Genomic DNA, 26,647 nt, shown 5'->3' on the forward strand with positions numbered 1-26,647 from the left:
TGCTCATTTTAGACATAAAATTGACATTTTTTCCATCTAATATCTAATGCTACGCTTTCTTTAACTTTTGTCATCGCTTTCCAGTTATTCTGACTTAAGAATTGCGTTTACTTGGGTTCCACCTTTGATCTTTGCCTAAGATAGATTTAGAAACATAAGACGAATTTCTTGAAAAGTTTTTCCTCCAAAATCTAAGGGATTTACATAACATAAACCAATAATAAGTTTATGAGTTATTTAGCAACAATAAAACTTTGCAGTAATATATTAAAGGTTGTTTAACATTCCTGGCTGCAGTTTCGCTTGTAGAAGCTAACTTTCTTGTAATGATCATTATCAACTTGTCCCAGAAGAAAAACATATACTTTATCCCCCTTGTTAGCCACGTCAAAAAATAAGCATCTTGAAATTGACATAAACATCCCACTTAAATTTAGTATAATTTATTTTATGAAGAAATACTTTTACATTATTATTCTTCTATTTGGAGTGTGCAAGAGTCAAAGATGGATATTTATTTCCATTATAGAGCAACACTGCAAGTAGCAGCAATCATTTCATAACCAAAATGTATTTGGAGAATTTTTAAATCTTCCAGTAGCCATCATGAAAGTAGCTTAGTAATTGATCTGAATGAGAAAATTAAATATATATTCAGCAGTGGAACATTATAACTCAGGATATTTGATTAAAAGTAGTAAAAGACATAAAAGTACGATAAAAGTATGATAAAAAATAAATAAATATATGAAAAAGTGATGGAAACGGTAACAGAAAATATTTCTGGAAACAGGGAAGAGAAATGATTAGTGATCAGTAAAAAAATTGAAATAAACAAATTTTTTGAAATAAACTAAAAAAAGTTTAGGAAAGTAACAATTTAAATCACAGCAGAGGAAAAAGGAAAGATAAAGCAGTGCAAGGAAAAATAGCTAATATCCGATTACAAAAGACTTTGAAACTAAAAACAAAAAAAATAAAAAAATTAATGAAGAGAAGGATGTTTGATATTTTCTGATTGATGAAAGGAAATGACAAATTTTCAAAAATAAAATTTAGCATCAAGGTTTAAGCTGTCAAAGTTCGCACGGTTTAAAAAGGGGTTTAGGAGCTAATTAGACGGTTTTCCAGCTAACTTTAAGTCTTAATCAACGAAAGAAAAATGGTATGCGGAATATCCATCAACTGAAGCTGTGTAAAATCGAGCGAAGAACTGCAAAAGCAGCAATTAATTAATTTTTAATAACTTAACAAAATTTTTTGTTCTCGGATTTTGTTTTAGATTCTTTTAAAACATAAAATATACTCAAACTTTTAAAATGAATGTTATTCACCGAGAAATTCTACGAAAAAATCGCATGACCTTAAGTCATAGTGGTATGAACATTGAAAATGTTTGTTCAAGATTGATAAGAGATAATATATTTACCAATGATGATAAATTTATTATTGAAAGTCATAGTAATCCTGTCAAAAAAGTTGAGAAATTATTAGATTTACTTTCTCATAAAGGCTCAAAAGCATTTTCATCATTTTTAAATGTTCTAAATGATCTTGAGCTTTCTCACCTTAGTAAACTAATTTCAATGGATATTGATGAAACCAAAAATCAATCTGAAGGCAGACAAAATGAAGAAAGTAAGTATGGGTTGTGTGTGTGTGTGTGTGTCTCTCTCTCTCTCTCTCTCTCACACACACACACACACACACACACACACACACACACACACACACACACACACACACACACACACACACACACAGAAGAACTTTTTTGTAATTCTTTTATTTGTCAAAGTTTGTTTTTGACATCTGTATTATATGCAGTTAATAAATTTTGATAAAATTTTTTATAGATTTTGTTGTTTCGGATGGACCAATTAGTAAAACCAATCCAAAAGAAGATCAAGGTTCATTTATTTGTTTAATCTGAATATTTTGGTTAAAGTTTAAACTTATTTTCAATGTGTGATTTTTTCATATTGTTTGAAGTTTGTTCTCTTTTTTAAAAATCATTAATTTTATGCTGCAAACTAACCTAAACTGAAAAAAGCTGCCTTTAGCAAATATTAATTGTTTAATCTTTTAGCTTTTGATGTGTTGGATGGACCGATGAGTAAAACTAAAAAAGAAGATGAAGGTTCTTAAATTTTTGTTTCTTTTCACTACACTTTTACTGTGAACCAGAATGACCACCAGGTTTTACATAGTTTAGTATATTGTTTACTAAAAGGTTTGAAAACCCTTTTTTAAGTTTTTGTATATATTTAAATATAGCTTCTAAATTAAACTCTTCTTAAATTTACATGGTTTGCTGATTTCTAAACTTTTTGAGGGTTTCATTGAAGGAAAACTATTAGCAACTATTTAAGTATGGTTTTAAAGTTCCTTAATATATTATCAACAATGAAGACCACAGGGTAAAAAACAGGCATGTCAAATTTTGCACCTTTTAAGAAATAATATATATTCAGAATATGATAAGAAAAACAAGAAAATTGTGATTTTGATAGATTTATTTTTAATCCTGAAACTGTTGTCTTTCTTTTGTTAAACTTAACAAAAACTTGTTGATTGTTAAAAGTCTTTTATGCACTTAATGTCTAAGTTTAGGAGCCTGAGATGTTACTCAAGTTCATCTTTTTTTCTTTTCTTTTTTTTTCTTCTTAAAATGTTAGAATTATTTCCGTCACAACTTCTACCTGAAGGGACGGCCTCTCTAAAGAACATTTAAAATTTTCTTAAACATTTTTAATTCAAACTTAACAAAAGTAACATCCTTACAAAAGTAACATCTTACAAAAATTAACATCCTAAAGTAGATACCACTATAATAAATAGATGCAATTCAGGAGGTGTTACCCAATAACTGATTGTAGCATCTAAGCGTTTTCAGGTAGAGAATCTTTAGATGTGAGGTTATATGTAGGATTTCTTAGTTATTTTCCATACTATATTTTTTGTACCAATAGTAAGTTGTGGTTTAGAAATCTTCAACTACTATAAGAATTAAACAGCACTAATCTTCACTATTTGGTTAAATTGTAGTTTCTATAATTTATTTGTATAATTATCAGTTTTTAAGAAAAAACTATTAGAAATGTCATTTTGAGAACAAGTGAATTCAAGTTGTTTTTGCTTTGTTTTATTGATTTACAGCAATTTTTGCGTGAAAATAGCATTTTTAAAATTTGATTTTTTATTTATCCATTTTATTGTACTGATTTTTGTTATCAAGTTTTTAGCTTTTTCTGAAGCATTTGTTAACCATTTTTAACCATTTTTAACATAAATTATTACTAAAATAAAGTTTTTAGTAACACTAGTTAACACCTTGTGGTATTTCTTGTTCATAGTGGTTTATATAAAAAAATTTTGGTTACTTTATTTCTTCTAATTGTTTTTAATTTTTCTCTATCTGTTATCACAAACTTGGATTTTAAAAAAGTTCTTTTATTTTGAGTTTAAATTGAGTTGGTGCATAAAAGTATTTATTCTCAAATAGTTTCCTAATGTTTTAAGAAACAGCATAAGAAATGACAATTAAGAAGCCAAAGAGTTTTTTAAGTTATAATACAAAATTTTACTGTCAAAAAAACATCACCAAATGTGAGTTAATATGATCTGATAAATATCTTATATGCTATGACTGATGAGGTAAAATTTAGTTTGCTTTACAATATCAAAATACAAAAAAGCATTTTTTTTTTCAAATTTTATGTAAAAAACTTAGAGGTTTATTGTATTTTTATTATTTAAAAGTAACAAAGGCTTCCATGTTTTTTTATTATTTTTGGTTAACATTTAAAGAAAAAATCCTTAAAAATCAGAGTTCAGAAATATTTTTAAGCTTAGCTTATTTCATTTGTAATTTTCTTTTTAGACAATATTTCATAAATAGTTAGGTTGAATGACCAGGTTTGATTGTGGTGATAAATGAATATGAATGATAGAATGTATTGTTTCTTGTGTGTTATATACTGAAACCTCTTAAAAATCTGAATTTCCTAAATGTATTTATCATTGCTTCCTTGTTATAGATAATAATGAAGAGGATGGCCGATTGGGAAACCTTTTAAATATAGGAGCAGTTCCAAAGGTCTCTGCTTTACCAAGTAAATTTACTCTTGTTCCTCCATCAGAAGACATATTCAACCCAGAAGAGTGTTATCAAATGAATACAAATCCGCGTGGTTTATTTATCCTTGTTAACAATAAAAAATTTCTTCCATGTTCTGGCATGCATGAATATACCCGGAATGGAACAGATGAGGATGCTAAGTGTATGAAAGACCTGTTTGAAGAGTTAGGATATAAGATACAAAATCACCAGGATATATCTGTTTATGAAATGAGAAAAGTATTTAAGCAAGCATCGTTGCTTAACTATTCTGAGTACTCTGCTCTTGCTGTTTGTATTCTGAGTCATGGACAAGAAGGTGTGGTTTATGGTACAGATGGAACTATTGATATTAAAGAAATCACAGGATTTTTCAGGGGGAAAAATTTGGCAGGCAAGCCTAAAATGTTCTTTTTCCAAGCATGTCAAGGTAAGTGTGTAACTTCATCATTTTAGCTTTTAAATGGTTGTCATATTTGATTGGTTGTAAATTAGGGATGGCTCAGTGAGTTCATTTGGTTCAATTTGAAAGTTGAGTTATGACAGTCCTCATAAAATTCTTAATCTGAGTGCTTCTCTGATCTTGAAATTCTTATAATTAAAAGAAATTGCTGAAAGAAATTTAAAATCATAAAAGATTTCAACCAGGGCTGTGGAGTTGGTAAGCTGCTGTTCCGACTCCGACTCCTTGATTTTATCATGAACCGACTCCGACTCCCGACTCCGATTTCTAACAACAAATAGTTGTTTGTTTTACTACAGTTATTTGTTCGTAACAACAAATAACTGTAGTAAAATGTTAACATCGGCTATTTCATCACTATGATACAAATAATCCAACCACTTAGTGCTTTAAACAATATAAGAAAACAATTTCTGAACAAACAACTTTTCTGAACTCTGGTTATGCAATAAACTCTTATGCAGTCGCTAATAACATTATGAATTTGTCAAAATCATGTTTGAAATATTGTCAGTTGGACAATATTTCAAACATGAAAGAACTTGTTCTTCTTTAAGTTCATATTCTTTAAGAATCTTTTCTACTGAGACCTGGAGAAATTCGCTGGTGTGATTAGTTTTGGCGTCTTTTACTGCCAATGTCTTGGTAACTGCTTCATTTTTTTAAAAAAAGAATTAAACATTGATTGCAAAATAGTTCACTCTGTTAAGAAACACAAAGCGTCCCTTGAGACATTCATTAAGTTCTTCTTTTTGTTTAACAGCTTCTTCAATCACTAATTTTCTAATATTCTCTCTCCAGAGAAACAAAGCTAATTGAATACTTACAGTCTTTCTGTTTTTGGAGCAACTCTTTGGTGCTTGGTGGTGGCACGCCTAGCTTTCTATTAAGAATATGTAGCACAGTGCCAGACAATTTAAGTCGGGAGTTAGGGGATCACGAAGTTATATAGTTTAACGGAAGCTAGAGGAGAGCGCAAGGGAGGTGATATATGATTCTCAGTGATAAGCAGCAAAATACCCTATTGCTTATCACTGTTTTAAAGGCCTAAAAATAATATGTCAAACTCCTTGTCCTCCAGTTGTTGCAAACTACAATTCCCATTGTGTCTGGATATCCTACAGCTTTCAGAGCATTCTGGGACTTGTAGTTTTGTAACAACTATAAAATCCTTATGAAAATTATGAAACTTTGAAAGATTTTTTTAAACCGGAGTCAGAGTCGGTACAATTTTTCCGACTCCGACTCCAGCCAAAATGAGCTCCGACTACGACTCCACGACTCCGACTCCACGACTCCGACTCCACGACTCCGACTCTGACTCCACAGCCCTGATTTCAACATCAAACACTTTTTGAAATTGGATTTCTGGGGCAGATTAAAAATAGTAACTTAAAATGTGTTTGTAGCTTAGTCTTAAAATCTAAAATATACTATTTTTCACAGCTAATATAATAGTATATTTTAGATCTTTAGTAGTATATTTTAGAATATTTATATATTATTCTTTAAAGCTAAAGATCTAAAGTATGCTATTCTCTATATCTTAACATCTATATTGTATTTATATTGTTTTTCATTTTCTAAATCCCTTTAATTAAGTCTTCTGTCCACAATACAATTTTTGTTATTTGATCTATTCTCTTATCTTAGGTAGTGTGGTAAGTGGATTAAATAAAAATAGATATAAATTTAATCAACATAAAAATGTTTTGCCATAAAAGAAGATTAATTCAGCAGTTTTTTTATTTTATATATTGACAGGTTCGGATTACATGGATGGTGTTGAATCAGATGCTGGTCGAATGGAAACTGATGGTCCTCCAGAATATGGAAATGAAATTTCTCTTCCAACTGAGGCTGACTTTATTTATGCCTATTCTACTGTTCCTGGGTATTATTCATGGCGGAACTCTGCAAAAGGATCTTGGTATTTTTCTACTTTGTTATTTATCTAACTTTGCGTTTTTACTGTACTAAAGACATTATCTAAGTAACGTTGTTTCTTGTAGGTTTATTCAAGCACTTGTGGAAGTTTTTCGTAAGTATGCTCACAAGATGGAAGTATTACGCATGCTCACGCGTGTAAATCGAATCGTTGCTACAAAGAAATCTCAGACGGGTCAGCACTCTTCGCACAACAAGCGTCAAATTTCTTCAATTATTTCACAACTAAGGAAAGATTTGTACCTTTGCCCACCTAATGGTCCTTTAAAAACAATAAGCACCAACTAGAAGTTCTTTTTTAATCTCTTTTCTTTTCTTGCCTCTAATGTAAAAACAAGCGCCGATATGTTCTCTAGACTCTAATTTCCGAAGTTTGTCCTAACACCATCGTCAACGCATTTTTTTTTAATAACATTAATTTTTATGTTCTTAAAGAAGCTAGAACCTTTAACTAAATTTTTCTGAACTCTGAAATGAAAAAAAGCATGCAGTAATTTTGCTAAGATCCTCAATGTTTTTCCTTGTTGCCTGTAAATATTTAATTCATGATTTTTTTTTTGTAAAATGATTTATTTCTAAAGGATACGGATGTTTATATACTTAGAAAAGTTTTAATTTAAAAAAAGATATAACTAGATGCACACTACCTTTTACCTCTTGATCATAAATTGAAAAGTTCTCAAATCAGCTTGTTTCACATATGTTCTATTTTTCGCAAATTAAGTTGAGCAAAGTTTTATGGTCAATAAATGTATGATGGGTGTGCTTCGGTATTATTAGTATATATTTTATATTGTCAATATTGTTTCTATAACCTTTGACTTTTACACATGGATATTCTGTTATCCATATTTTATATGGATAACAAAAAATCAGCTTTTATTCGCTGAATTTGACTGTCGCTTGTATTTCTCTTAACTTTTTATTTCTCTTTTAACTTTTTGACAAATGCGAGGAGTCTTGTTAATCTACTAACACATGGTTTTGTTTTCTTGTCAGTCTTGATTTGTTTCAAGAGGGAAAAACTTTCTGAAACAATTCAGTGCCTTCTGATGGGCCGGACAAGAGTTTCTCTTTCCTTCACTTGAAATATTGCTTTGTTTAGATATTTTCTACTGTTGAAATATATTCTTTGTAGAAGAATTTTTCCGTTTTATGAATAAGCTCATATTTAAAACAGGGAAAAATTTAAGTGAAAAAGGTTTTTTTAGTATTAGATATTTAAAGTGAAACGTTAATCGAAAAATTTTTTACGTTGTTTTTAAAACAATACAATGTGAACGCATTAATAATTAGCCATGCATTAGTGGTTGACCAGTTTCAAATTTACTTTGATATATTGAAATAGTGCTCTCGTTCGTGTGGTTTTATCTGTGAGATATTTCACTATCAGCATATCATTAAGGGTAAAAAAGAAAAATAAAAGCCAAGCCCTCTAGTAAATTGTTATCGTGTTTTCAACTTTATTATTAGAAATTTTATTTTTATTAATACTTACAAAAATTTTATATAAACTTATGAATAAAAAATACATATTTTTGAAATTTCTGATTTTTATTTGTTGAGATTTAAATTGCCAAACATTTACAAGGAAGCGGAAAATCGTCATGTAGTTGAGACAATAGAATAAAACTTTACATTTGAACAGAAATGCAACTTTCAGAGAGGTTTAAATTTTACAATTAGTTCAACAAATATATAACTTTTATGTGGACTCTATGGGACAAAATTGATTTTGATTTTTAAAAAAATACTATATCTTCTTAATACTTTAAATTTAATCTTTCAGAATTTAATTTGCTGAACGAAGGAGTTGTAAATTTACTTATTAATCATAATAGTTATAATAATAATAATATTAGTAGATAAACAAGATAATGCTATGAAAGTAGTTTTGAGGAGTGGTTACCAATATATTAATTGTTACAGTAATAGTTTATTTGCTAAAAATTACTTATCTAAACAAATATTTATCTTAATTATTTCAAGTTATTTTATGTATTTTAAACGTTTTTAAAACGATTATTACGTCAATCGTGCCATTTTGAAACGTTTGTCTTACTTCTCTTTTCGTGTTTTTATTCCTACGCGAGATACACCTATTTAAAAAAATTTGCTAAGGCTCAAACTTTTAATGGAAATCTTTAGCACTTTTTTACATATTTAAACATTTTTTGGGATGCTGTATTAAACAAATTGTTACTACAATTTGTATTAAAATAGGGAAGACATTACAAATGTTGTTTCCTAAGATGTTTTGAAATCTGTTTCTAATTCCATATTTTCATAAAATACACAACTAAGGGCCGCAGACTTTGTGAAGTTTGTGGTGGCGGCCACTCTATCGTTTTGTTTTGATTTCGATCATTTTGAGAATTTTTGTGCGAGTAGAATGTCCAACAAGCTTAAGAAAACAGCATTTAATTTTTGTGCGAGTAGAATGTCCAACAAGATTAAGAAATTGATATCTTAGCACTATGCAAAAGTTTTGTCGTCAAACTTTTAAGTTAATTATACAAATTAAGTTAATTATGAAATTTAAAATAAAATCACAATGTTTTATACATGATTTGAAAGAGAGTTTTTTCTTGTCGAATATGGCTATTTACTTTAAGTGAAGATAATTAAGAGATAATCATTTTTGAAATATTTAATAAGATAATCATTTTTGAAATATTTTCTCTTAAACAATGGAAGTAGAAAAAATTCACTGAAGACTTTGCATGCAAAAATTCATTGAAGACTTTGCAACTATAAGTTTCGAAAAAGAGAAAATGCTGTTGGAGCTACCAATTCAAATTGTTCTGTTTATGGAATTAATGTTCTAGAAGTAAGAACTTGTCAAAGATGGTTTGCTAGGTTTAACAGTAAATACCATGGATGACACAAGAAGCCAAAAGTGAAGATTTGTTAGAGTTGCTTGAAAATCCACGTCAAACAACTCTACGAGTTGAAGGAAAGAAACTTGATTTACCGGTTGAACATATTCAATTCTCATTTAGCAGAGTTTAAGAAAAAAGTTTTTTTACACAAAATAGTTATTGGAGATGAGAAATGGATCTATTTTGAGAACCTTACAAAAAAAACAGTGGTTAAGCCGTGGTCTAACAATAGTTTCAACTCCAAAAAGAGGCTACTGTAAAGTGATAATATACGTTTGAAAACTCCTCTCGTCTTTTTTTTGGGTCTAAACTAAGAATATCATTCTATTAGGATGATATTCAAGACCTAAAAGATGACAAAAGGTCATCAATTATAATGGAACTTATTTTAATTATGACTAGTATATTTAAACTAAAAAAAAAAAAAAAAAAAACTTTTGCATACTCCTAATATATTATACATAATAATAATAATAATAATAATAATAATAATAATAATAATAATAATAATAATAATAATAATAATAATAATAATAATAATAATAATAATAACAATAATAATAATAATAATAATAATAATAATAATAATAATAATAATAATAATAATAATAATAATACTAATAATAATAATAATAATAATAATAATAATAATAATAATAATAATAATAATAATAATAATAATAATAATAATAATAATAATAACAATAATAATAATAACAATAATAAAAATAATAACAATAATAATAATAATAACAATAATAATAATAATAACAATAATAATAATAATAACAATAATAATAATAATAACAATAATAATAATAGCAATAATAATAATAATAACAATAATAATAACAACAACAATAATAATAATAACAATAATAATAACAACAATAATAATAATAATAATAATAATAATAATAATAATAATAATAATAATAATAATAATAATAATAATAATAATAATAATAATAATAATAATAATAGTAATAATAATATGTGTAAATAAAATGTTAAACAGTTTTAATTAATTTAATTAAAAATTTTTTTTTTTTACAGTTTCTGAACTGAATTTTTTATCACAGGGAATGTTCTTCGTATATTTTAAAAATAGAAAGTAAATACAAATACAAAAATACATATTATTTAAAAATACAAATAAAAATACTCATCGATTATTAAGTAATGCACATATTAGGTTACTTTAAGTTTAAGACTAGGAAAAAAAAACCTGTCACAATTATTTGGGATTTTATAAGTTAACTCTTTTAAAAAAAAATCAACACAAAATTTTAGATTAGAAGTTTTTATAATTAGGACCTAAATACCAAATTTATTCACACAGAAATTTGGGCGAGTTAAATGTATATACTACGTCTTAAATTTAGATACAGGCGAACTTAAGTGCGCTTACAACAATTATTGGTTTTTGTAAAGATGAGCTTTAGTTTTATAAGAATGGCCGAAACGTACGTTATTTCGAAACTAAACATCTGATTTCTAAAGAATTCTATAGGAGTTACAGCAATATTGTAAACTCTTTGTCGTCATCCTTTGATAAATAACAGCTAATAAATTATACCGTTTTAATTTGATTAAAGGAAGAAATCATAAATACCATTGTTCAATAGGAATTAGTTTTCCTTACATTTTACTTGTTTGCTTTTATTAAAAGATGTCGGAATGGCATCTCACCCCATCCCCCCCCTCACTTTAAGCACTTAAATGGCTTTTCAGTTTTTGAAAAGGTGACTGGATGGCATTACACACACACACACACACACACACACACACACACACACACACACACACACACACACACACACACACACACACACACACACACACACACACACACATATATAAATAAGAGAGAGATACCTGTGAGTGTGCAAATATGTATGAACTAGTAAGCCATTTTTCAAACTTATTAAACGGAGCCTTAACTTATGAACCTTACGTAATTTATCCACTGACTACAGAGCCTGATTAATTTAAAAAAAACTATTCATATATTTACTTAAATGAAAGTTAAAAAACAAAAAAACTTATTAACATAACAAATAAACACGTTTTCAAATGTCAATAAAATCGCTTTAACTTCTTTTAAGCTTCAAATTTGATAACCTGAAGAGAAACATTTTACCTCAAGTAAAAGGGAGCATATTTTACTACCAACATGGTTGATGTTGATTTTTTCCACCAACGGTAATATAGCAGAAAATATTATTTTTAAAATATCTGAAAAAACATTCATCTTTCCGGAGATGTACTATCAGTATACACAAGTATTCACAATGATTTTGATCTTAACTTTTATTAAAGTTGATCACAGTTATAAAATACTTCACAATATTCTGCTTTAAATCGATGGTTATTAACGCTGTAATGCTTCTTGTGTTACCTGCTATCCCAAAAGAACAAATATTGAGTTTACTCTCCGAAGTTAGGTGCGTCAGGGTGGCCAAGGGGCGTTTTATCCTACCCTACCCTACTGTATTCGTTTCTCAAAATAATAGAAACTATTGTTAACTAAACTTGACATTTATGAGCTTTTTTCAAAAACATTGTCAGCACTAAAAAAATGTAGTTAACACTCTTATATTTTTTTCGTATAATTTTTTTAAAAATTATTTACGGAGTAAAGATATTTGTTCTTACAACTTTCCAAGCATGAATTCTTTTATCCATAAAAAGCGATTCACTGTAAAGGATGTTAATACTTGACGATTAAATAATTTTTGACGATTTTTCTATGTTCTAAGGGCAGTGTAATAGGTTTGATCAAGTGTTCCATTTTTAGATGTTTCGTTGAGGTTACATTTTCGAAAAAAAATCCACGTAAAAAACTAATTTCACGCGAAATCTTCGAAATATATTCAGTCACGAAAGAAATCCGGTATAAGAAATTTTAGAAAATAAAAAGAATTAGACGCATGTGCAAACTTAGTGGTTCAAGAAACAAGAATTGAAAAAGACACTCTGATACTAGAGATCGACTAATGAAAATTTATCATTGGATTTTCATATTAAAAAATCCCTCGAGAATATTTTATTTAAAAAAAGGAAATTTTCATTTAATTAATGTGGTAAATATATCTTTTATTTCTATTAACAGTTTTTTCTATTAACTACTTATATTTTTCTTTTAACAACAGATAAAATTTAACAAAAACTTCAATTATCTAGACAAAACTTTGTAAATTAAGACAAAATTTAAATAATAAAATAAATGAAAAAAAAAAAAGAAATTAACTCTCTGCAACTGCAATTTTTTTAGTTTTATGCATGAGAGAAAGGCATACTAGCGTCCAATTGAACAAGTATTGAGTAGATGATGAATACATTTTGGGTATCATTAAAATCTTTTCAGCACGAAGATCTAAAAAAATAAACTGCATTTAAAAGACTATTTTAAAAAAGCTTTACATTTAAAAAGTTGGTCAAATATAAAACACCTTTCCAGTGAACAGCAGACTTATTTTCCGCTTTTTTAGTAACGAACGCTGTAGGATCAAATGTTGTCATCCAAACCACAAGATCTGTATTTAAAAGTTTTTTGCAATATATCCACTCCTCTAATTTCGGCACATCGGCGGCATCCTTACTTTCCTCGAGGTAAATACCTAACAAATAAAAAACTTATCAAAAAAGGTGCCACAGTTAAATTAGCATATTTTTAAACCGACAACATTTATCTATTATCTTTCAAACAACAAAAATATAAAACTATAAAAACATATAATTACAAAAATATAACATGAAATTACAAAAATGTATAATTAAAAGGTTGACCAACAATAATATTTTCATGTTTCAATTTACTTTATGTATTTTTTGATTTACACATACTTAGTCAAATTTAACCATCTTGGTAGTTAAACATAACCTAAATCCCAAAAAGAGAAATAAAATGAGCCACTATCGGTGTGGCGAGCGGCGTTTATACCATTTATACGGCGTTCATTAGAAAATTTATATTTGTAACATCATCAGAATAATATATTTAAGAAGATAATAATTACTAAGAACAGCTTTTAAGATACTGTGAAAAATCATTGGTGGTTGTTGATAACTGATTAATTCTTCCAATATCCTGAAACAACAATAACAATAAAAGTAACAACATTATAACCTACAGCCACATCAACAATAGTAATAGCAATAATAATAATAATGATAATAATAATAATAATAATAATAATAATAATAATAATAATAATAATAATAATAATAATAATAATAATAATAATAATAATAATAATAATAATAATAATAATAGTAATAATAATGATAATAATAATAATAATAATAATAATAATAATAATAATAATAATAATAATAATAATAATAATAATAATAATAATAATAATAAAAACAACAACAACAACAATAATAAAGATAATAATAATAGTAATAATAACAATAACACTATTACAACAAGATTGTTGGATAAATAATATTATAAGTTAAGTGTTAACAACATGGTTTACGAGCAAGATTTAGGTGTTTATAAAGTTACTTCAAAATGTTCAAGTATTTGAATTTGCTTTTAAAGTCTCTGATTAACCAGCAATTTGCTTATCAATATTTTTTAAGACTAAATTTATGCCTAGTAAGAGTTTTGAATTCTTTAGTTTGAAAAATGCTACCTACCTATCACCAAATTTTATAATATTTTTTCTAGCATCATGAAGTATGACTCGATCAAAAAAAACTTCCAATTTTAAAAACTCGTGTGTCTTTTCCACTTCTAAAAAAAAAAAAAAAAAAAAAAAAAAAAAAAAAAAAAAAAACATTAAATTTTACAAAAAAGCTCTGAGATAAAGCTTTGAAAGTAAAATCTTACCAAGATTAAAATTTTCTCCAATTTTAACCAGTTCTTTCTGTGCCGTATAGAGTAACTTTATTACTCGGTGTATTTCCATCATTTCATGAATTTCAGGTTTTTCCATGTTGCATATACTTATATCCAAAATTAAAATCACTGCACCATAAACATCACGTAAAGGAACAGCATAATGTTGCTTTTGCAATTCGCTTATAATAATTGTCATGGAGGTATTAACACATACGAACAAATAACTTCTGTTGCAACAGAAGAAAATCATTATATATTTGCAACATATTTACAGTTGTGGACAAAATAATAGTAGTGGCTAGTAAAACAAAGATTTGTGATAATAATTTTATGTAAATTTAAATATGAATTAATAAATTTAGGCATAACAGTAATACAAACACTGAATATGGAAATGGGAGTAAAAAATGTTGGTAATAGTGTTCAAATTACTTTAGGGAAGTCCCGAATTTTATATACGAACATATCTAGATTTGTAGGTTAAAATAACATATCTGTTGTTTCCCATCAATTTATTTATATTACCTTTTTGTTTATTTGGTTTTAATAAGACTTATTAAAGGTAAGATTAATTTTAGTGTTAATTTAATGAAGTATATAAAATAATTGTATAAATTTATTTTATAAATAGAAATTATGGGTCGTGCAAAGCATTGTAGTGCAGAAAAGAGACAACTAATTATTAAATTAAAACAAGAAGAGAAAACATACAAATTTATTCAAGAGACATTAAGTTGTTCTCCTATGATGATTAGAAATGCTCTAAAATGGAAAAATGTAGGCGAAACAAGGGGCCGAAAACAAAAAACGACTGAACATGAAGACAGATTGATAAAACGTGCTGCTGTTGCCGATCCTTTTGTAACTTCCCGCCATATTAAAGAAGATTTAAATTTAAGCGTTTCTTCGAGAACAGTACGTAGGCGGTTAGTACAAAGTAAGTTAGTCGCCAGAAGCCCAAGAAAAGTTCCCCTTTTGAAAAAAAGGCATGTGGTAGCAAGATTACATTTTGCAAAAACGCATGCAGATTGGCCTGTTTCAAAATGGCGTAATATTTTGTGGTCTGATGAAAGCAAAATTGTTTTATTTGGGTCAAGTGGACGCAGGATGTATGTAAGGAGGCCACCTAACTCTGCATACAAACCGCAATACACCATAAAAACTGTAAAACATGGCCGAGCAAAAATAAATATATGGGGTTGTTTTTCTTATCATAACGTAGGGCCAATCTATAAGATTGATGATGTTATGGACCAAGACATATACCTTCAAATATTACAAAATACCATGTTGCCCTATGCAGAAGAAGATATGCCCCTAAGATGGGTTTATATGCAGGACAACGACCCAAAGCATACCAGTCGCAGGGTAAAAAGTTGGTTCATCGAGAATAGGGTTGCAGTTATGGATTGGCCTGCACAGTCACCGGATCTCAATCCGATTGAAAACCTTTGGACAGATGTAAAAGAGGCAGTTTATTGTCAAAAACCAAAAAATTAGCAGGAGTTATGGCAAGTTGTCCAGAATGCTTGGAACAACATTCCTTTAAAACGTTGTCAAAATTTGATTAACTCAATGCCAAATAGATGCAAAGCTGTGATAAAAAACCGGGGGCATGCGATTAAATATTAATTTTTTACCATTGTTTAATTAAATTTACATCATTTTTTTTTGTTAATAAAATAAATTATTTGCAATATAACATTAAATAAATTAATACTACTACTATTATGTCCAACCTGTTTTTTATACTTATATAAATATTATAAATAAAAGCAAAAATTTAAAATTTTCTACTAATTAGTTTATCATCTCACACCTATTTAATTAATAATCCAGTATTACAATTTCATTTTCAGTAACTGTTGAAAGATAATAATATTAATTCCTTAATTTTAATCACACTACTATTATTTTGTCCACAACTGTATATATTTGTAATATACAATATTGTAACACACACATAGAGCTTTTCAAGAAGTTCACCTGAAAATGTCATACTTTCTTTTAAGCTTTGGAGAATTATCTGTTTTAAAACAATGATTCTGCCCGAGTGTGACTATTTTACGCAAAACTCTCTCTTTACTATTCGGCTAGAAATATAAGACCTTATTCTATCATTAATAGCAACAAAATTCTTAAAAAAAAGTTTTAAAGTTTTAGGATAAACTGCGTTTATAAAAAGTACGAAACGTAGCAAAAGATGTAAAAAAAAAAAGCCACACATAACCGTTTACTTAACACTTACTTCAACATCAGGTTCCACAAGGTAAATAGTAACATCATCTACATCACAACACATTTTAAGAATCCAAGAAGCAGCATCTTCAGAAATTTTAATAGTTTTTTGAAGCATTTTCAACTGTTGCATAGCTTGACTGAGTTCTTTTGCAACTACCTAAGTAAACTTAAAGCTTACAAAGTTTTGAAAAAAGAGTTTTTTTTGAGAAAAATATGAAACATGAAAACCGCTTAGATTTTTTAATAAGCTCAGTGATTTAGTTAACAACATATTTAAAATTGGTTTTTTTTTTTAAAAAAAAGTACAAATTAATGGTCAAATCCCAATACATATAATACATTAATACATATAATACAAAAGAGCAGTTTTTGGGTCAAAGTGTTCAAAATTTAAACTAAAAACTGTGATAATGCCTTAGAGGCTTTAAACCTTGGCAATTGTAATTTAATTATAAATTTGAATTTCTTGATTAAAAAAAGCTCTAATATAGTGATTTTAGTACCATTTCATATTTGTTTTTATGCATTTTAAGCAAGGAACAATTAAAATGTTGTTTTTCTCATAGCATTAGGAAAATATCTGGTTCATACCAAATATTTAACTAATTGATCTTACTTGTAACCAGGACTCATGTCCAGAATATAATTAAGATCATTAGTTAAAGATTTAAGGAAATTAAACAAGAATTTGAAGCTTTTTAAAAAATTCAAAATGAAATCTATTAAATTTTTAGAATTCAGAAAAATCTTTATTTTATAAATTTACACTTTTAGAAGTATGCAAACCTTACTTGGCAGAAACTTCCTACCCTGGCTGGTATGTTTAACAAAAACTGAAATAGGAAATAAATGAATACTTTCTCAAGGTAGTGGAACTAGTTTTTTATAATATCAATTTTGAAGAATGGTTTAACCTCCTGAACAGGTATGTTCCAGGGGTTCAGAATATTGGTAAATTTGGACTATAGGATACACCAGGGTTTTTGCAACTTGAGAACCATGCTCAAGTAGCTAGTGCACATTAGATATTACTGTATAACAGTTATATTTTAAGACTATAACTTAGGATGGCAGCAATTTACATATCTTTAAGAATGTAAGGTAGTTTAAGAATTGCCTTTAGAATTACAGCTACTTTAGTAATATTAGAGAAGATCTGATAACTATCAAATTTCTTCTTAACATTGTTATTGTTACCATGTCCTAACTTAACCATGAAAAAAAACAACAAACAGTAAGAAGCATTCTTGTGCTCAACTAATCTCTTTTGTAGAGCAGAAAATGTAGTTTAGCAGAGTCATTATCTTTATCTAACACTGCAGAAAAATAGAATTACTATTTTATTAAATGTTGCAAATAAATTCCAGACTCTACTGAAATATGTATATTGCTTCAAATATATTAATATACAACATGAAATGTTGAGAAATAACTCTAGATTTTAAAATAATATAACCATGTACAAAGTGGGACAGCGATTCACTGAGTTTTCTTTACTGCTAGACTATAAAGAATGACAGGTTACATCTCATAAGAATGTTTTGACTCAGTTCAGTTACTTCTTGAATACTTCTTGAATAATACTTCTTGAATAATAATATTACAAAATTAATGAAAAATAAATTCTTACAATTAAAAGTTGTTTAAAAAATTTTAATGATTTTTTACCTTCAACAATTTCTTCTTTCAGAGTATTTACAATTCAAGTATTTATGATGATTCTTAGATTTTGCTCTGAATACAGATAAACTTTTTTCACCCCAAATCAAATAGATAGAGATGTCAACAGTAGAAAAGATACATCAAACACTTCCATGGTTTGTTTTTTTTAATGACTTTGTGTTTAAAATAATATGTTTAATTTAACTCAGCAATTAAAACTAAAATCTTAAAAATAGAGAAATATTTCTAATAATTACTGAATGTGATGAGTTTCTCTTGAAATATCAAAAAGATCATAGCAATGCCCATTAAAAATTGAAAGTTAACTGGTGTTCTGGAACCCTTATTTAAACAATAAATGACCAAATCTGACATATTAACATTAAATTTTTTGAATGTGCTGAATGTGCTTAAGGAATTAGAAAATGTAATAAAATGGAGGAAATTATATTGTTAACAAAAAAAAGGATTTAAAAAACTGTTTTTTTTTGACATTTTTTCCTTTTAATGAGATACTGAGTGAAAAAAATGTGTGGTAAGTCTGATTAAAAAGAATGAAATGATCCTATATATGGTTTGGTATTAATGCCTATGCTAGAAATAACAACAAGCTCATACTATGATACTTCTAGATAGTAGCACAATCATAACCTTACCTGATAAAAAGATATTTCTTGAGAGAGAAATAGAGTCTCATTTGTATCACCCATAGTATCAACACCAAGAAATCCTACAGTTTTCTGTTCTTCATCTATCAAAGGGAAGCATAAGAAAGAACCTTCGATTTCCTGAAACGATATAAAATTAAAAAAAAAAAAAATTCAAAAACAAAAAACATACTTTAAGAAAACTGCAGCTTACTAAACCTTACTGATAAAAAATCATAATGTAAAAAAAAATGCTGCAAGAATAAAAAAAAAAAAGATGTAAAAAAGTACAAGTGATTTGATAAAAGAAACTTCTACTTTATGAAGAGGGTTCCAGAGGTACACGCCTCCATGTTTCAATACATTTTGTATATATATAGGTTTTCCACTATCAATGACATTAAAGCTAATACATTTTAAACCACGATGAAGCACTCTGTTCAGGAGCACATCTCTGTCTTGAACAGTGGTGGCAACATAGCGCAGAACTTTTTTTTTATCCTTAATTGCACTGCTAAATGCTGGATTATGGGTTTCCATACCAAAAGTTTCCTCAATGCTGGATTTTACCATACTGGTTTCCAACATAGCTACATAAGCGCTTATTGTCATCTTTCCATGTTTTTGTGCAAATTGTTGTATAACTTGGAATGTTTGTTTATATACAAAATCAATTACGCCACCTGAGGTTTGTGCACTGAATGCTATAGTTTGTATCAATCTTGCCTTGAAATTGTCACCCTTTTGTTCTTCTTTTAACCTCTGTTAAAAATTAAGTTTTTTTGAAAAAAAAATACACTTCTACTGATAATAAAAATGATAAAAATACCAACAACAACATCGGCACCAAGAAAAGTAAAACCTGAACACTTTTATTCAGAAATTTGATAAGCTGATCAAAAATATCTTCATTTGGGAAAAGGGAACAAATTTCATCAACAATCTGTTTGAACGAGTCTCTTGAAATCTTCCAATGAACTCTATCAAATGCTCCAAAAGCTAAAAAACATTTTTTTTGTTAACTGTCAAACTATTAATGATATGTGAATGGATTTAATGTTGAAAAAAAAAAAAAAAATTTTCACTATTAACATGGATTCAATTGTGTCATTTAAATTGAGTGTGTATATTTGTAATTTCTTTACTATGAAAATGCTTTTTCCAAACAACTTTGTTAATTTATATAAAAATACTTAGAATTTTTATTGCAGATGTTATTAGTTTATTGAATTCAGGGTCAAGTTTTGCAGCAGCATTTATAATATTACTTGATGCAAAATGTCACTTTATCTCAATTAATATTCAATAACTATTTTTGCATAGTATGATGATCCAAGATTGGGCCATAATGGACTATCAGAACAGCAGTTTTTTATAAAAGAAAAGAGAGGAGCAATTTCTGTTCAAACTTGGCAACCTGTTAATATTTTACATAGAATTTGTGTAACATCACTTTATAAGAAAATATCATTATCTTTGAGTATGCTGTGTTCCAAAACAAAGTAAAAATTGTGATTGAAGATTACAGCAAAGGTGTTGCTTTAGTCTAATACATCATACAAATGAATTTGCCTTCACTGGTACAGTTCATTACAGGATATATATTTTTAATGTTCTTCCTTTGTATTCTTGGAATAGGGAGAATGATATCTACCATAAATTATTTGGGTTGAGATGATTAGAAATCATAAATTTGTTGTCATTATTTTTACAAAATGAGTTTTGTCAAAATAATCACCTAACCTGAAAAACAAAATTTTTAGTCTAAAAGAAGTTTGAAATGTGTTTTATAACAAAGCTGTAACCAATATGGTTTAATGCCTATAGGAAATTCAACAACTCTTAAAGAATATAATATAGTCAAAAAAGAAAAAGTTTCTCACAATTTGTACCAGCCACAAACATTAGAATAAACCAGCATTTGTAAAAATGTGTTGTACTAGGCAACCATAAAGAGTATAAAGCAATCACTGAAAAAATTTGTAGCCTAAAACCTATATGGTGCATATTTATTTAATTTTGACCAGAATAGTAAAGAAATCTCTTTTTACCTGGAAAAATAATGATAGAACTGAACTAATCACGCAATCAGCAACAATTGATGACTACAAAGTAATGTTGTGTGAAGCCATTGACAAGCTCATGTTGCAGTCTTAAATAGTCAAGTCTTAACACAATATTTAAAAGAAACGAAAGAAAAATTAAAAATATATCTTGAATAGCATTGATGTTGCAGAGAGCCATGTGTTTGTCTTATCTTATCATCTGATAACAACTAAGATAAATTATTTTTCAGATGGTTTACTGCACAACATAAATTTTAAAAATATTTTATAAACCTTTATTATCATAAAATTGATATCAATATTGATGCAGAGTAGGCATTTTTTACCAAAAATTACAGAAAGTTGATATGCAACATAATAGGAGGGATTTTAAAAAGATTAGCAGCAAATGCTAGTTTGAAAAGACCTTTAAGTGATCAAATATTAATATGCAATTATTTGTTTGACTTTTGTGTGTGTAATATTAATGGCATTATCATCTTTTAAAAAGCAAGATAATCAAAAAAACCAAAACAAGATATAAGAAAAATTCATCAGCCCATTATCTTACAATATTAGGAATACAAAAATAAAATCAATACATTGAAAGTCAATGACTTCATTTTAAGCATTTTGATTCATTTTATTGGATTGATTGAAGAGATAAATTTTATTGAAAAACATGTAAAAGTCAAACTTATGCATCCACTTTGATTACTTATGCAGCTTTATTTTACAACTAAAGCAGATGGCTGCTGAGTCTCTATTAATAACATTTTCTGTTGAAGTGCCAACTAATGTAATTGATGTTGTGTACACTTTAAGTGAGAATACCTCAAAGAAATTAATAAAAGTTGATAAACTAATTTCAAACTGAAAAAATTTTTATTGTTAAAAAAATTTTGATTGCAAAAAATACTTCTCTAAATAACAATTTTTAAAATTTATTTCAGATAGTAACAAAGGGAAAACATTCGTGCAAGCAAATACCACTTTTTAACCGAGCAGATTTTCAGCTATCCTTCAAAATACAATTTAATATCTTTTAGTTTTTTTCATATAGATAAATACATATGTAATGATAATTAAGAAGTATTTTTGCCTGCAGATTAATTCAACATTTGTTTTTATCAGCATAAAATTTAACTTTAATTTAGGGATGTCCCGGATAGCTTATTTTAAATATCCGGCCGGGAATACTGGATAACCAGATATCTTAAAATTATCCGGCCGGATATTTTTTATTTACAAAACCTATAACAGGTATTTTTTTAAGCCAAATATTCCAAAATATCACAATGGTAAAGATTCTACAATGATAAGTTTTGTTTGGAAGCTTTTTAAAATAAATGATCCTTCTGAATCGATAGCAATTTGCATTCCATGTGGAAAGCAGATAAGCAGGGGATCTAATAATTCTGGTCAAAAATTGTTTTCTACAACTCCACTGCACAATCATGCCAAAGTTTCATTTAAAACTGTATAAAGAGGAAAGAGAAAATAATATTGAACCTTCAGCATCTTCAATTCCACAAGAATGTTCAAAAGGTAGCATGCTAATTTTAAAGAAATTGTGTGAAATGAAAAAGCAAATGTCTATTGAAGATAGTATTTCATCAAAAAAGATATGGGATATTAATAATGAAAAGTCAAAGCAAATACATAAAAAAAAAGCCATGATGATTGCTTTAGATAACCAACCATTCAGTATTACTGAAGATGATGGATTTATTGGTTTAATGGCTCATTTACAGCCTAGGTATTTAATCCCAAGCAGACATTTTTTTTCAGAGAATGCTCTTCCTCAATTGTATGATGATATAAAGAATAACGTTTTTAATGAAATTACAAAAGCACAGTCCATTAGTTTCACTTCTGATGTTTGAACTTGTTCCTCATCTAATGAAACATTTATTTCTTTATCAGGACACTGGATAAAAAATACTTTTGAACGCAAATATGCTGTACTCTATGCTTCACATTTTTCAGAATCTCACACAGGAATAAATATAGCTGGGAAATTCATCAATATGTTAGAAAGCTGGGAAATTATTTCAAAAAGAAGACACCTTTTAGTTAAAGATGGTGCTGCAAATATGTCTCTAGGAAGTAAACTTGCTCAAAAAACATCAGTTCATTGCACAATTCATTTATTACAGCTTGTGATTAAGGATGCAGTTTTATCCCAAAGATTAGTAATAGATTTGTTAGCTAAAGCACGTAGGATAGCAGGCCATTTTAATCATTCATCAAAAGCATGCACAGAATTTAAGTTATTACAACAACAACAAAATGAAACACCTCTACTTTTAGTGCATGATATCCCCACTCGTTGGAATAGTGCATACTTAATGTTAGAACGACTTCAGAAACTTAAAAGAGCAGTTCAAATATATTTAGCTGATCATAATGAGCTGCCAACATTCACATCAAATGATTGGAAATTCATTGAAAGTCTATTGCATATTTTGAAACTTTTTTATGAACTTACTAAGTTTATGAGTTCTGATGTTTGTAGTTTGTTAATAGTTGTTCCAAATATATGTACTTTACAAAGATTTTTATTAAAAGTTGATCAAAAAGATGATACAGTTCAAATAACAAAACATCTTTTAGCATCTTTAAATAAGAGATTCTTTTCTCAAGGTAATCTAGATATTACAAATGATGAGAGATATGTTTTATCTACCATTATTGATCTTCACTACAAGCTCAAATTTCTTCCTATTGATAAAAGAGAGCAAGCAAGATCAATGCTATTAGAGGCTGTAGTGAAAAATCAACGAAATAAAAATGAACTTTCACCAGAAGTTATTAACATTGCTACTTGTTCCAATCAATTAATACCAAGAGCCAAAAAAAAGAAAGTTGATTTGACAGAGAATGACTTTGATTCTTGTTTTTTAGAACTTGCAGAATATGAAGGAAATGTAGGTAAGAACTTTTTTTTATTTGTAAGAAATTTTATAACAAACTTGTCGTTTAATAGTACTTAAAAACTAAATAAGAATATCAATTTTTATTATTATTATCAAAAACTAAATAAGAATATCAATTTTTATTATTATTATCAAAAACTAAATAAGAATATCAATTTTTATTATTATTATCAAAAACTAAATAAGAATATCAATTTTTATTATCATTGTCAAAAACTAAATAAGAATATCAATTTTTATTATTATTATCAAAAACTAAATAAGAATATCAATTTTTATTATCTTTATCAAAAACTAAATAAGAATATCAATTTTTATTATTATTATCAAAAACTAAATAAGAATATCAATTTTTATTATCATTATCAAAAACTAAATAAGAATATCAATTTTTATTATTATTATTATCAAAATTCATTCAACTATTATTTTATTATAACATATTACTGTATATTATCGATAACAGATGTTAGTGTTATATTTATTTAATACTTCTAAAAGTTTTGGAAGTTGTTTATGAAAATTGCTTTGACAATTTTATCTTATTTCATAAAATATAATTACCAAATTCCTATTTTGTAATTTCATTTGTAATTATTTTTCAGAAAATGATGGTCATATAAATTCAGATCAAGTCTCTCTTGTACAAGCTGCTCAAGAAGAAAAGTTTCCGCTGCTAAAAGATTTACCCCTTAAATTATTAGCACCACCAACATCTTCTGTATTTTCAGAGAGATTGTTTTCTGAATATGGAAATATTTATGAGAAAAAGCGATCAAGGCTGTTACCTCAACGCAGAGAAATGTTGTTTATACATCATAATGCAAATAAGTTTACAAATGAGTGATAAAATCTGTAGTTCTTGTGTACAGTTAGTTCTTAATTCAATTTGAATGATATTTTATTGAATCATTTTTTAAATTTAATTTAGATTAATTAATTATTAGATTATTCAAAAAGATGAATACATTAAAGTTTGTGTTCTAGGTTCTGTCATTCTGTCAATTACCAAAGGATTTGATCATGGTTGAATTGTGATCTTTAAGACTGCAGCAATAGCTTATATAATTTTTTTTCTTATAATTGATAAACATAAAGTATCCGGTATAACCAATCGGATAATTTTAATAATCCGGCTGGATACCGGATAATATACAAATCCGGCCCGAATATCTGGCTGATTAACCTATCCAGGACACCCCTACTTTAAATACTAAGACTTCCCTTACAATGAAGCAACTTTAATAAATTCATGTACATGCCAACTTTCAGCTAATCAAAGAAATCATAAAGTAATTGATAAAAAGAAAAAAGTATATTTTACAGCAAGGGAGGTCAGGACTGCATTATGGTAAACTTTAATAAATAACACCTCAGGAACCACTTGGAATTGAATGTTTGGAATTTAAAATTTTTTTAGTAGTAATAATTTCTCTCAGAATTCTAAAAATCAAGCCTTTCTGAAATATAAAATGACATGACCTGGCTAATTTGACATGAAATTACCTAGTGCTCAAAAAAAAGAATATTAAAAATACCTAGCAACTTAGGAAATTAGGAAAAAAGAATTAAGAAACTTACAAGTTTTAGTTATTCTTTAAAAAAAAAAACTGTAGGAAAAAATTTGACCCTATAGAGAAAAAATGATATGATTTTCAATTTCAAGGCTCTTAAATTGTCCAAAAGCCAATATAGATTTCTTGAAAACTTTTTTTTCTTGATGATTTTTGTTGGTGTTTTGTTGAACTGTAACATGGAAATTAAACACTGTAGTAAGTACCTACTACACTAGGTATTCATTTGTTACCTAAGATAACATTTGATTGTATTCAATTTCATTTATTAATCTTTAATTAACATTTTAAAACTAACAAAAAGAAACCAATTTAAAAAACAACAAAAAAAACAAAAAAATCAAACTTTGTGATAAAAGATAATTATGCATTTCATCTTTACACCAATTTGATAGCACACTTTCAACCTCACTGACTTCCAAGTAACCTGAAGAATCACCATCCCAGAGGTTGAATAAATGGTTTATCAGAATGCAACGCTTTTCTGATTCTTTATTATTCTAAGTTCAAATCAAAAATTGTGACAAAAGTATTACAGTTCAATTGCTCTTCTGAAAAAAATTTCAAATTTCTATTCAGAAATTTCTATTCACATGGTATAATACCAAGGATGAAAAACAAGAATATAAATAAGAAATACAAATCAACTGATTATTGAATTTTTAAGTAGATGACATACTTGGTATCTATTGCATTAACATGCTATCTAAATTTTATTAAATATCATGTGAACCAGTTGGCGTGGCAGGCTCTTCTCAAAGTAAATAAAAAGGTTATCTAATGTATATTCACTAAATTTTTGTATAGAGGGTATAATTCCTTCATTCTATTATAAAAAAAATAGTAAAAAAAGATTTTGATAAAGTTTTTTAGGTTTTGTTATACTTTAATATCTTAATTTTTTTTTGCTTACTAGCTCTTCATTTTTAAATCAACCTAAATGTTATGTTAATAAATGTTAGTATTAATGAATGTTGAATGTTGTCTTTGTTTGAAAAAATGTCTTTTGATAAGACAACATTCAGGTAAACGTCACAGCTTTTGAGTCAAAGTTAATGCAATTCTCATAAAGATACAAAATCATGTGATGTCACATTAAGTTGTCACATTAGGTTGGGTCAGCAGATATATTTTTTATCAGAGTGATACTCATATTTTTCTAAATAAACATTTTTGATTGGTTGCAAGGCCATTTGCAGTGAAATAAGCTTTTGAAATTCCAATGTCAGAAAATAATCAAGTATTTTATAAACATGTTTTTTTGTGGTG

The 26,647-nt window shown here is 27.5% G+C and overlaps 3 protein-coding genes across 8 annotated transcripts in view; 2 read left to right on the plus strand and 1 right to left on the minus strand.

Moving 5' to 3' along the window:
• Positions 1–26,647, plus strand: part of LOC149884966 (uncharacterized) — a 748,071-nt gene that overhangs the window by 481,835 nt on the left and 239,589 nt on the right. The gene's annotated exons all lie outside the window — the stretch shown is intronic.
• LOC145186527 (caspase-3-like) lies at positions 1,142–7,176 on the plus strand. The gene is made up of 6 exons (XM_090096189.1): positions 1,142–1,638; positions 1,857–1,910; positions 2,090–2,140; positions 4,041–4,550; positions 6,348–6,513; positions 6,596–7,176. Exons 1-6 carry the CDS (start codon positions 1,320–1,322, stop codon positions 6,816–6,818), a joined length of 1,323 nt encoding a protein of 440 aa, XP_089952315.1. The 5' UTR covers positions 1,142–1,319; the 3' UTR covers positions 6,819–7,176.
• LOC145186515 (EF-hand calcium-binding domain-containing protein 5-like) overlaps positions 12,486–26,647 on the minus strand; it is a 31,526-nt gene continuing 17,364 nt past the window's right edge. For 5 of the 6 annotated variants that reach the window (XM_090095441.1, XM_090095438.1, XM_090095439.1 and 2 more), the window contains 11 exons: positions 25,725–25,878; positions 19,683–19,819; positions 19,139–19,582; positions 18,830–18,961; positions 16,519–16,668; positions 16,257–16,363; positions 14,259–14,497; positions 14,066–14,162; positions 13,435–13,505; positions 12,868–13,035; positions 12,486–12,791 (listed from right to left, as the gene is read on the minus strand). In XM_090095441.1, the coding sequence (XP_089951567.1) occupies positions 12,661–12,791; positions 12,868–13,035; positions 13,435–13,505; positions 14,066–14,162; positions 14,259–14,497; positions 16,257–16,363; positions 16,519–16,668; positions 18,830–18,961; positions 19,139–19,582; positions 19,683–19,819; positions 25,725–25,878 (1,830 nt within the window). In that variant the 3' untranslated portion in view covers positions 12,486–12,660. Of the gene's footprint in view, positions 12,792–12,867; positions 13,036–13,434; positions 13,506–14,065; positions 14,163–14,258; positions 14,498–16,256; positions 16,364–16,518; positions 16,669–18,829; positions 18,962–19,138; positions 19,583–19,682; positions 19,820–25,724; positions 25,879–26,647 lie in introns of those variants that run through there. The other variant, XM_090095444.1, reaches the window with a different exon arrangement.

The sequence above is a fragment of the Hydra viridissima genome, unplaced genomic scaffold (genome assembly GCF_058129835.1).
Source record: "Hydra viridissima isolate aposymbiotic clone 2 unplaced genomic scaffold, HvirCarnegie_v1 scaffold_8, whole genome shotgun sequence".
Taxonomy (NCBI): Eukaryota; Metazoa; Cnidaria; class Hydrozoa; order Anthoathecata; family Hydridae; genus Hydra; species Hydra viridissima.